General features: G+C 42.2%; 1 protein-coding gene across 2 annotated transcripts; it reads left to right on the top strand.

Moving 5' to 3' along the window:
* Positions 1–1,976: 1,976 nt before the first annotated feature.
* Positions 1,977–11,222, top strand: LOC101784471 (light-mediated development protein DET1). 2 transcript variants are annotated; one of them, XM_004968745.4, is made up of 11 exons: positions 1,977–2,299; positions 4,345–4,769; positions 4,880–5,108; positions 6,834–6,929; positions 7,282–7,350; positions 7,594–7,650; positions 7,743–7,823; positions 7,908–8,072; positions 9,806–9,901; positions 10,491–10,590; positions 10,892–11,222. In XM_004968745.4, exons 1-11 carry the CDS (start codon positions 2,219–2,221, stop codon positions 11,026–11,028), a joined length of 1,536 nt encoding a protein of 511 aa, XP_004968802.1. In that variant the 5' UTR covers positions 1,977–2,218; the 3' UTR covers positions 11,029–11,222. The 2 variants fall into 2 exon arrangements, with proteins under 2 accessions (XP_004968802.1, XP_012701839.1); XM_012846385.3 differs by lacking the exon at positions 10,892–11,222 and having other exon boundaries at positions 2,081–2,299; positions 9,806–9,888.
* Positions 11,223–12,350: the final 1,128 nt, after the last annotated feature.

Below are 12,350 nucleotides of genomic sequence, written 5' to 3'. Positions count from 1 at the left end.
TCATAATGGGTAGGTCAGACGCAACGTGGCGGCGACGACCTGCTCATGTCGTGTTTCTTGCTCGCCGACGATTCCTTTGATTTTTGGTTTAAACTCCTTCTATGTTGGCAGGTGAGCTCATCCTGCAAAACATCGTCTGGGTGACATTCATGTAGCGTTTTTCTTTCTAGCGGTTCTTCACCGTCGCCTTCTTGTGGAGCAACGATGGCAAGGAGTTCCCGCTCCGGAGAGAAATTACCCGAACTTGAAGTGATAATCTCTGTGGGGTTGTCTTCTTCATAGATATGCGATAGAGGGGTTCCATCCTAGTATAGGAGGGTATCAAGGTAGGCAACAAGGCATGACTGTCATCCTTGGCAAGAGCAGGTGACTTCATGTTGGGCCAGTAGACGAATCTACCTTGTGGAGCGGAAGTGATTATCAGGCCGTGCTGCGGACCTGATAAAGGGATTTCCTCATCCAGATTCGAGTAGTAGTCGAGATTCTCGGTCAAATCCGAGTTGGATTAAGATTTGGATAGGGTAGCTTGGTAGACAACACTTGAGTTTCGGAGTCCGAATGGGAATCGACTTGTATCGTAGACCAATTCGCACGATGGCTTAAGCACCAGCTCATGGGAACCAGTCCGACTCATGGAGAAGTCGAGTTGTACTCGGACCGTCCCTTGAACCTCGGAAGAGGTCAAAAATTTCTGAATTTTTCAACGAAATCCTCCAAAGCTTGGCGATGAAGGTTGATGTCGTAGTGCTTCTCCTCCAGGGCTGGCGCGATATGACGATGGAAGTTTCCAGCACCATTCACGACGCAGACCCAGGATTCAAAGACGAACGTCGCGCCTGCTTCAAATGCGATGGTGGGCTTGATGATGACTTGAGTCACCGAGTTCGTAGATGGATCTTTGGCGAGAGCCCCTATCTAGCGCGCTAACTGTTGGTGTTTAGACCCGGCAACTTACTAAGGGGGTACCCGAGGTAGTGTTTTATGCGTGGGGCTCGCCGAGATCAGGAACTCGATGGTGAACTCGAACACACGATTTAGATAGGTTCGGACCGCTTATGTTGCGTAATACCCTACGTCCTGTGTGTTGGTTGGGTTGTATTGATTGAACTTGTTTGGAGAGAGTCCCTGCCTTGCCTTATATTGCTGGAGGTAGGGTTATAAGTCGGTTGTTTACAAGAATAATAGTCGGATTTGACTAAAGAGTCCTACTCTAATCGCTACGAGTAGTTTTCTAATACTCGATGAGTTCTTATCCTCCACATAGACCACGCCGTCCTGCACCGTAGTTTCCATATTTGACATGTCTCGGTGTACAACCTTGTATCAAGGACTGTACAAGTCTTCCGATGGACCCATAGATTTATGATTGACATGAAGGTTGAAGGATGTCCTTGTCACTAGCTCGGCTGACAACACTAGCCACGGTGGCTGTGAGGGCCTCGTTCCTTGGCGATGGCGCCGATGATAGCCTCAGGTTCTTCGGAGTGTACCGCGACGACCAGGAGGAGTCTCATGCATGTGATCTCCTCCGCACACCGCTACGCGCCTCCATGACCCCGCTGGCCTCGTCCTCCACGCACCACCGCGACCCCCGCCGGCTGCCTCTTCCGCGCGCTGCCGGGGCCGCCGTGTGCCTCCGCAGCTATAGGCACCATCATAGTCTCTGCCGGTCCGAGCATGCGTTTCGTGAGGTCACCGCAACCACCCCTTCGAGCCTACGTTGCATGGAATGATCAATTTTGACGTTCCACGCGGGGTAAGCTGGTGGGCATCTTTTGCACGCCGTAGGTCTGCCTCGGGACGTCATCCAGCTAGCTCGTGCCTGACCCAAGCCTGGTAAGGCGTAAACGCCCCCAAGCCACCCCTCCTCGTGTTCACCCACTGGCCTCACGTCCCAACTTCCCCGGGCCGGGACCCACTCCTGTGACTCCACACTCGCCACTCCTCGCCCCACACGCTCCCCACGCCACTCCCATCCCGTCCGCTCCCCAAAATTTCACCACCGCCACAAGCGAAGATCCCCTCCTCTCCGGTCCTCCCTTGTCCCTTCCCCTCCCTGCCCCCACACTCCCGCCGCCGCATCTCCGAGAACCCCACGAGCTCCCCGCCAGCGCAGACGTCCGATCCCTCCTTCCTCTCTACCTCCCCACCCGCCTCGCGAGTGCGAGCGTGCGATGCTGCAGCCGCGGAGGCGGCCACGCGCGGCGCGGTGACCGAGATGGTGCGCTTATTCCGCAGCGGTAACCTCGCCTCCAGGGTCTTCGACCGCCAGCTCCTCTCCCCGCGCCCCGGCGCTGCCGTACGTTTCCTCATCTTGCTCCCCTCCCTTCTTCTGCTCCTTGTTCGATTCATGTCGTGCCTGGTAGGATCGTGTGGCTGTGGTCGGTGCGTCGAGGGCGGCCAAATTGTGGCTCGCTTCCTTCCCTGGAGCGGGAGAACCGCGACTTTGGTCTCGAGAGGGTTAGCTGTAGTTGCTATTTGGGGTTTGCCTCTTGTGTGATTAGCTTTGGTTGTGCCTTTTTTTTAACGAACTAGGTAGAAGAGCTGCCGATTCTATTGAAAAAAAGATGAATCCCAGACTGGGTGATACAACCAATGAAAAAAACAACTAAAAAACCACAACGACCAGTTGGATTGGGACGTCAACACGCGCCACACAATGCCCTCATCACTCAACTCTACAAATGACACCGTGGTTAGATTGGGACATCAACACGCGTCAAACTCAACCCAACTCATCTCAAGCAAACAACTCCGGTTGGTCGGATTGGGACATCGACACAACCAACACAAACATCACCGCTCATGCACACCACCACAAGCGGGCTCGATACCTCCGAAGCATCACTTGCCACATCAAGAAAGTGCCGTCACCTTCCAAGCGCCAGCACCATCACCAACACCTGCTCTTTTCTGGTTTTTCACTTTTTGAGAAAAGAAAAGGAGAAAAGAGAGAAAATGCCCAAGTGGCCGCCGCAACCAAGCCAAGCGAGAATGCCGAATCACCAAGCGAGGATGCTTGTCATCGCCTTCAAGAAGGTCACGACGCCAATAGCGCCGTCGACGCCATCCCAAAAGGGTAGAGTTTTCACCCGCATCCTCCAGCAGCAGGGTAGGACGGAGAGGTGCAGAGACGTCGCTGTCTAGGCTTTCGCCTCGACCTCAACAGATCCACCCACGAGAGAACGACCAGAGCATGGCCCTGCCACGACAATAGATGCCCCCAACGTCCGGGCAGCACAACGCTGCATGCACACATCGTACGCCATTGACACCAGCAGGCATCGACAGCGCACCACCATGGCTGCTAACCTTGTTGTCGGCGCTGGTGACTAACGCAGGCGTCCCCACAGTGTCACCAGACAGCACCGCGCACACCACGGGCGTCCCCGCCGTGCACGCTACCGTTGCCGCCAGGAGCTCTGCCTCCCTTGCCGCTGCAGGGCCCTAAGCCGCCTCACGCTGAACTGCCGAAGCCGCTGCTCAGCAGGTCCCCAAGCCGCCCGCTATGGTGATCTAGGGTTGTGCCTTTTTGGGCTTGCTAGGGTTGCTATGGTGATCTCTATGCAGTAGGACATGGAAGCTCAAGATGATAACATACCTAATGACCTAGTGAACTATGACCATCATACTTGCAAAGAGCGCTGAAGTGCTGGAAAATAGCCAAAGCTAAATCAAGCCTTGTGAACACTGTCGCTAAGCCATGCTCCAAACGAGCGTGGGTTAGCTTGGATTATTCAGATCATACATTAAATAGATCAATTATTAGACAAGAGTACCTTGTCAATAGACATCGTTGTGTATTTCTGTTAGCTATATAGTTTGTGTTAACAAATGGAAAATGATTGTAATATAGTGCCCAACTTGACATTGAAAGTCTGGAACAATGATATAGCATTCCACATTGACTACTTCTAAATTTTTTTAATTATAGCATATAGAAACTGAAAAACATTATGCTCTACAACAGATAACTGAACAATCAATCATTTATTTTCAAAACCTTAAAAAATCTCAAAATAGTATTCTGTAATGTTTTTTTTATATTTGTGGTCTTCTATATTTAGGTTAGATGATGAAAAGTGAAAGAGGAAGACTCTGGACCAATGTGATTTATATCATATGGTTTTGTTATGTACGCACAGCTCATGCTTGTTTCGGAATATTCTGGAAATACTTTCATATAGCCTTTTGCCTTGGTGAATGTTGTAGCAACACATGATTATTGGTGATAGCATGCTCTTTTGTGTTCAAACTTAAATTATATTCAAATTAAATTCCAATTGTTCTCTGATCATGTAAGGAGATCTAAGCTGCTTTTTGTTCTTTCCATACCTCTGACAGGTTAACACTATTAGACAGTTCTATGAGAATTTGGTTCCAAGCTACACTATATATGACATTGATTGCCCAGACTATTCATTTCGCAAGTTCACTGATGATGGGAAATATCTTGTGGCCTTTAGCCGAAACCACCAAGATTTGATTGTATACCGTCCCATCTGGTTGACATATTCATGCAATGAAGAATGTGGTTCTCATGATCTTCCACCAAAAGCAAAGAAGTTTGATAGCTTCTTTAAGCAGCTCTACTCAATTCCGCTTGCATCCAGCAATGAGTACATTTGCAAGGACTTTTTCCTGTACATGGAGGGCCATCAATTTGGCTTATTTGCAACATCAACTGCACAAAGTAATGATTCAACTGCCACTGAGGGTGCAATACATGGCGTGCCATCAATTGAGAAAATAACTTTCTATCTTGTGAGGTAGTTCTTGTCTCAGGAGGAATGCATTTTTTGGGGTCAGTTACAATATATTTTGTAACCATTGTTTCCATCGTTTGGGTGGATTAGGACATCTGTATTTGTGTTACCAGGCTAGAAGATGGCGTCATACTGGATGAAAAGGCTTTCTGCAATGATTTTATCAATCTGGCACATAGTATTGGTGCTTACTTGTATGAGGACCTGCTTTGTATTGTTTCTCTGAGATATCAAACAATACATATCCTACAGATCCGAGATTCAGGCAACCTTGTTGAGGTACGCAGAATTGGCGCTTTCTGCCGGGAAGATGATGAGCTATTTCTTCACTCACATGTTCAGGTATTTGCAAATCTTAGTACTGCAATTTGTTGTATTTTACTTACTTTATATTAAGTTTTTTTTGGCATACACTTATAAAATGCTCACGTTAAATGGTCTGTACATACTATTATTAATATATCAATTAGGACATGTCTACAATGTTTTGCATGGTCATCGCTCATCAAATATCAACCTTAATCTATCTGACAGTATCATTGTAATACCGATCCAAATTATCAATGCACTCCCTCCATTGCAAAATGTTGAGAGGTTTTAGTTTTGTTCTGAGTCAAACTTATCTCACTTTGACCAAGTTTATAAAAAAATATGTTAAAATTTACAATAGCAAATAAATGCAGTATAAGACATATTTCTGGTGGACTTAATGAAACAAACTTGATGTTGTAGATGTTGGTGCACTTTTTTCTTTAAAGTTGGTCAATAGAGAAGTTTGACATAAGACAAAGCTAGAACTTACATTTTGAAACAGAGGGAGTAGATTACGAGGTGGTCTGCCCGTTGGTACCTGCCCTAGTCTGTCTGCATATTAACCACATACATAGTGATTGCCTGGGAATTTTGTCTGTTATTAGTGTTTTATTGTGTCTGAAGTATTGCAACACTGAATTTGGATTCTTTATTTGTATTAGAGATACTTGAAAAATAGAAATGACACTAGAAGCTTTTGTCCTTTATATTACCAACTCAGAATCATTTGTTTATTGCCATTGACACATCAGAAAGGATGAAAAAGGTGCTGTAATTTGCAGTAACAGTTTGATGGGATAATAGGTGTTTAGATGTTTATGTTAACTTTGTTACCAGATTAGAAGTACTACAAGTGTCACTTGCTTAAGTACTGGTTTGTCATATTTGGACAGCAATGTGTGAGAAATGGTATTTTTTGCTAGATGATATGATTGATTGCAGAAGGAAAGCAGTTGCCATGCTTTACTTGCAACCTGTCCAATTTTGATGGGTCACGAGATATTGTCTAAAAACTAAAGAAATGTGTATGTTAGTAGCAGCATGGGTCGTGAAAGAAGTCTCCAGAGCTCATGCCACACAATGTATCCTGATGGCAGATAGCAACTTTGATTGTTCTTCAAACTATGTATCAACGGGTGTAAAAAAACATGGGTAGGGGCCTCCCCTGCCGTTTCCGTCAAAAAAAGGGTGTAAACTGCAAACATGATGTACTAAAGGGTATAAATTATGAACAAGTATCAAACAAAATTCTATCTTGTGTGTGAGAATGGTTTCAATATCCATCAGTTTGACTTCACATAATACGGTGCCTATTTGACAATGATGTGAGCTCATAGCATTCGCTATGTAAAATATATGGATTTTAATGGTTCAGTTTATTTTTTATTAATGCACTATGTAAATTAGTTGCCCATAACTTATATCCTTTAAATAATTTATAATTATCCACAACCTTAATATTACAATAGTTCTCTGTCATTTAGTACTCTCTTGCGACTTAATTCACTCTTTTCCACAGGTCATGTTATTCTAGTAATTATTATTTTATTAAAATTATTTGCCCGTAGCATGTATTTTTCGGTTCTGATTGGAAAGCTTGTATTCTGTATCACTGTATGATATGACTTTTCAGATGTGTTTTTCTGCTGGAATATTTGATTGTTTATTTCTAGTGTTGAAATTGTACTGTTGTACATGATATATCTGGATGAGAAAAATTATCTATGATTTTTTTAATGAATTTGATTGATGCAGACTGGTTTTGGGGGTTCGTTTCTTCCTGGCATCAAGCAACGGTTGTTGTCGTATATTTTTCGCAAGACATGGAACGAAGTTCCAGATGAGACTTTGGTTAGGCTACTATCTCATTTGAATCATTTTCCAGCAGTATTTGAACTTATGTTGATTCTATGTCATTTACATATACTCTTTGGATTAATCTCATTATTTTAAATAATTAAAGAAAGCTATATCTTATTTAAATTTGCCCCCTATTTGTCATTTACAAAGTTGACTACTTTATCTAACCTTGTTGGCATAGTGATTGTGGCTTCGTTTGGAATGTTGAGACTTGGGACGATAACATTATTATTTCTAATTTGCTTACTCCATCATTTGTGATATTAATGCCTTTGTAACATGTTTTGTTAAAGTGAAAATGTTTTCTCTTGGTTGAACTTTGAAGTATTGTATTTGTTTGCAGAGGGTCCAGCATCTCAAGAAGAAGTTCTATTTTCACTTCCAAGACTATGTTGATCTTATCATATGGAAGGTACTACCAACATCATATTCTTCTGTTTTTTTGTTTTAACATTGTCCTATCTTCCCTTTTTCTTGTTAGTTGAAAAGATCTGTAATTCTTTACTGTCACTTACTGTAGTTCCTTTTTAGCTCAGCTGGCTAGCTCTTAGCAATAGCATGAGCTTGATGTCAGGGCCTGTGTCGTTTGCTAAACAGACTATTTTCTCTTAAGAAATTATTTTCCAAAGGTGCTTACAGCATGCTAGTTGATCAGGTACAGTTTTTGGATCGACATCACCTATTCATCAAGTTTGGTAGTGTGGATGGAGGGGTAAGTCTTCTTTTCTGTCATCCTGCCAGTCGATGTTGCATACCTTGATTGTCATCTAATTGTAACTGCAAACGCTTTTTCGATATCTCTAGGTTTCTCGAAGCACTGATCAAAACTTAGCATTCTTTGCTGTGTATAACATGGAGACAACGGATATCATTTCCCTTTACCAGGTATTTTTATGGCCATGGAAACAGATTTACACGTTGCGGTATATCTTCTTAGTGTGTTGAGTTAATTTTATAAATTGTCAACAGAACTCATCGGAGGAGCTCTATTCCTTGTTTGAACAATTCTATGACCATTTTCATGCAAATCCACAAGATTCATCACATGGAAAATTTATCTCGTCGCACTCCAATGATATTCATGCTCTCGATCAACTTCGCACAATAAAAAATAAAGCAAGCAGCTCCTCACAGGTAATATTGATAGAACAAGTATGATCCAGTTTAAAAGACCATTGAGCTCTTGGTTCGACAAGATATGATAACCTGCACATTTGATCTTCCATTGATGTCACCTCATATTGCAAACTCGTGCAACGCTTAACACAGAACAAAATACTAAACTATATAGATATATGTATATAGCAACACTGGATCTCCAGTGTATGTTTTTAAATGCAGCACATATATTTTACAGCATATTTCAGTACAGCAATTTTATTGATGAAGTATTTCTTTTCTTAATTGATAATTAGAATACAAATATCTCTGGTCTCATCAACTTAAGGGTCAATTAACTTGGTATTTAATATGTTAGGGACATGGTGGTTGTATTATACTAGCATTGAATTCTTGTTTTTGAGGTTTGAGTGTGTCTTCCAGTATATATGAAACCTAGCGTGTATTGTTTGCTTGTTAATATTAGAACAAATCTCATCTTGCTGCAGAAAAGTAGAGGTATCAAATACTACTAGTTAATGCACATTAATTTCCGACAAGTTGATGCACATTTTTTTGACACTTTGATGAGTGCTGCCCTTTGTGGCTGTTAGAAGACTTAGAGCATCTCCAGCAGGTTACACTTCTCATCCCCATTACCAAAAAACTGTCATATTGGAGATTAGATGGGCTCCAGCAGATAACAAATCCTATTACCAATACCATTATTTTTTGATGATCACCAAAAACCAACCCCCTCACCCAAATGAAGGCTATGCATCCACGTTCCCCTATCGACAGTTATTTCTGGTGGCAGGAAGTTTCAGAGAGAATGAACAGAGAGAAAGGGGAGGAAGTGCTCCGCGCCACCACGATCCGCCCGAGCTAGTCCGTATGCGAGCAGGCGGAGCGCTGGAGATGGGGCCACTGATGGTATCTGGCTCCACTTGAGAGATCTTGATCTTGGAGAAGCAGCCGTAGTCACCCCACTGCCCATGGCATCCTCGAGCCATGCAGGCTGCAGCTGATGGTGCCTAGCCGAGCTATATCCTTGCCCATCACACCTCGACCATTGTGCTTGGCCTAACTATGCTCTCAACTCCACTGCTGTATGCCATGTCCTGCTCCTTTGGCCTTGGGCTGCCATCATGACTCATATCCCATAGCTTTCGGTAATTCAGTTAGATTGAGAACAGCCTTAGATTGAGAACAACCTATATTGTGAGAGGTAGCCTTACGTGATGGAGAGAAAGAGGGTGATGGCTGTGGGATGTCCTACCACATTTTTCATTGGTGGTGACAGGGATATTTTAGAGGGTGAAGGTTTAGACAACCAAGGAAAGAAAGTTTTTAACAGTGGGAGAAATTTTTTGGGTTAAGACTGTAATGCATTGAAAAACAATGTTTGTTCGGTGAGTTTATTATTTATTTACTTTTATTGCCTTTTTTGTTTAGTTGAGTTTATTTGTTTTTGTTAGCTGTTTGTTTAGGAGGTTTAAGATGCAGGGATGAGGTAAATGATCCACTGCCACTGCCGCCACCACAAAAAAAAACATAACTCTAAAGTAGTAATTGTAATAGATATTTTGCTTGTTACTCAGTTGGTGCTTATGGGCAATTAAGGTTTTTTATTTTTCTTTCTCATTGTTCATTTTCAGGCACTTAATCTCTTAATAGATATTTTGTGACCAGTTACCTTGTTCTGTTTGAAGATTTTATGCTGAAGCTTTTGGTAAACGATTAAACACTTCTTATTTTATGTTTGTCAGTTTGTGAAAAAGATGATGGCGTCATTGCCTTACACTTGCCAATCACAGAGCCCTTCACCATATTTTGATCTATCCCTTTTTAGGTATGATGAGAAGGTATGTTCTGTGACTCGTTTAAAATATACTGTGTAAGCAGTGTATGTGCACAGCTTGTCTAGTTTCTTGTTTGGATATCACTTGTATAATTTTTGCTCCTGTAGTCAAGCTCAAAGTTAAAAACTGGAAATACATCACGTACTTTTCACTGTGTTATCATTCTTATCACCACCCTTTCTCCTCGTCACATTGGGTATTAGCATTTTTGAGTAGTTCAGTCCACTGAAAATTTGTTCTCCTTGAAATTTAGTAGCCATAATCCTTGCTGATTCAAAATGCTTTACAACGGGTTACCTTGCTAATTCAATTTATATATCACCACCCTGCAAAATGAGCAATGAGAAAAATTGCCTTGCTAATTCAATTCATATATTTCTGTAATATCACATATACCAATCAATGCTGTACAAGGGGTTACTCAGTAGGTAGAAATTTGACAGTTTCCACCATTTTGTTGTTCTATGCAGTTCCATTAGCCCTCTGATCATCTTGGCTTGCCATATATAGGTTAAAGTGTATGACGTATTGATATGACTATTTTTTCTTCTCTGTTCTGACTTGTGGTAATTTTTCTCCTTATCCCTTGCAGCTGATTTCAGCAATTGATCGGCATCGGCATTGCACAGAGCATCCAATAAAATTTATATCAGTGAGGTCACCAAATGTTGTCAGATTTAAGATCAAGCCAGGTAGTGCCCATTGGTGTGGTCATGTGCTAAGATTCTAGGGCTAGCTTGTGTGGCAATATACCGACATAGCCTGTATCAAGTGCAATTACAGTCATTAAGCCAACACAGCAGTAGTACGTTCATGAATCATGTACCTGTACTGAGCTGTAGGTTACTTACCTCTGTGACAAGGGAACAAACCACCATTGTTAGGGTACACCACAAGGAAAATGTATTGATTATTTCTGCAAGTGGCCAAAACATGAGTTTTCCTAGTATATTTCTACTTGGCATGACTATATCCTTTTCCTTTACTTTGCAGGTTCAGATTCTGGTGCTTCTGACAGCAGAGCAAAAAGAATCTCGTCCTTCTTGTTTCACCCATTTTTCCCATTCGCACTTTCGATACAGCAGACTTATATGCAGCCAACCGTTGTCAATATCCATTTCAGGAGATAGGAAAAGTATAGGTGTCGCCTTAATTGTATTTGTACCACTAGTGAGCTTGCAGCGCTGCTTGCTGCAAAATTTTGGCCATCTGTAGTATGATGTTTAGCTGGCAGATGTTATATAGGGGTTGGGTAACAAGAGATCTATTGTTTGGAACTGAGAAGTACAAAAATGTAAAGAGGCTCTTCATCCATCTTTGTCAATGTGGCCTTCACAGTGTTGACCTTATGCTTTCAGATGATGAATTTGCCATGAGCTCAGAGGCTCAGAGCGTCATATGTGCTTGCTGCTGGATTTAATGGCATATGTTGCATGGCTTGGAGTCTGGTTACGGAGAGTTTTTCTTGGCGAGATGTGCAAGAGAGCCGGGTATCAAATGCTTGAGATGAGGCATGAGGGTGAGTGGGTGTCCTAACTTGAGATATTGTTTTGGATGGATGGACGGCGCAGAATGATGTGAGAATGTGTGTAGGAAACTAGGAATAGCAGGATTTTTTTTTTTGATAAGGAGGAATAGCAGGATTTGGGTTGTCATAGTTTGCTGATGTAATTCTCGCTGTGTTATGCCGACAATTCTTATTTAACCGTGTTGAATATATTACAGATTTTTCTAATCTACAATAATCTCCTTTTGATACGTTTATTACGGACACCATCTGATACTTAATCAATTCAAGTAGGAAAATAATGCAGATTTCCTTTTTTTATATAACTTAATGCAAGTTACTTTGACCTGGTTCTAGCAAAACTCTTAAGGTACTGCTGATTGCGCCGAGCCATGCAAAGAAAGGACGCGTTGGGTTCCATCTGTAGCATGAAATTGTATTCATGATAAGCGATCATGGAAATTATAGCTTATGCTTACATTTGTGGAGCAAATGTTGCGTAGACGGTTGCTTGATATTGGACCATACACTATGCTGAAACTCTTGGCATACAAAGTACAGACTAGTATAAAGCCGTCTAGCAAATGAACAGGTGGTGAGGTGCATGGTGCATATAGTACTTCGAGCATTATCTGTGAATAACTAGAAAATCACCTAAAGAGAGACTATGGGTAAAGAGTTACTTGCCGTTGGGTTTTACACCAACTTTTTATTCGATGTATCTTTCTCTTTTATTATGTTTTATTAAGATTTTTCTGTAGCATGTTGTCGTCACTGGTAAATAGAAATATATGGTTGTATTTGGAGATCTCGTAGGTTTACATAGTGACGAGTAAAATGCATGGCAAGCCACTAAACTTGCACTAAATTCTCACATGTATCACTTAACGTGTAAATGGTACACAAAACATAATCCATCTATCGATGCGTTGAAGTTGTACCGTG

This window comes from Setaria italica, chromosome V (assembly GCF_000263155.2).
Source record: "Setaria italica strain Yugu1 chromosome V, Setaria_italica_v2.0, whole genome shotgun sequence".
Classification (NCBI taxonomy): Eukaryota; Viridiplantae; Streptophyta; class Magnoliopsida; order Poales; family Poaceae; genus Setaria; species Setaria italica.
Note: the sequence above shows the minus strand (reverse complement) of the source record. Positions and strands in the feature narration are given on the sequence as shown.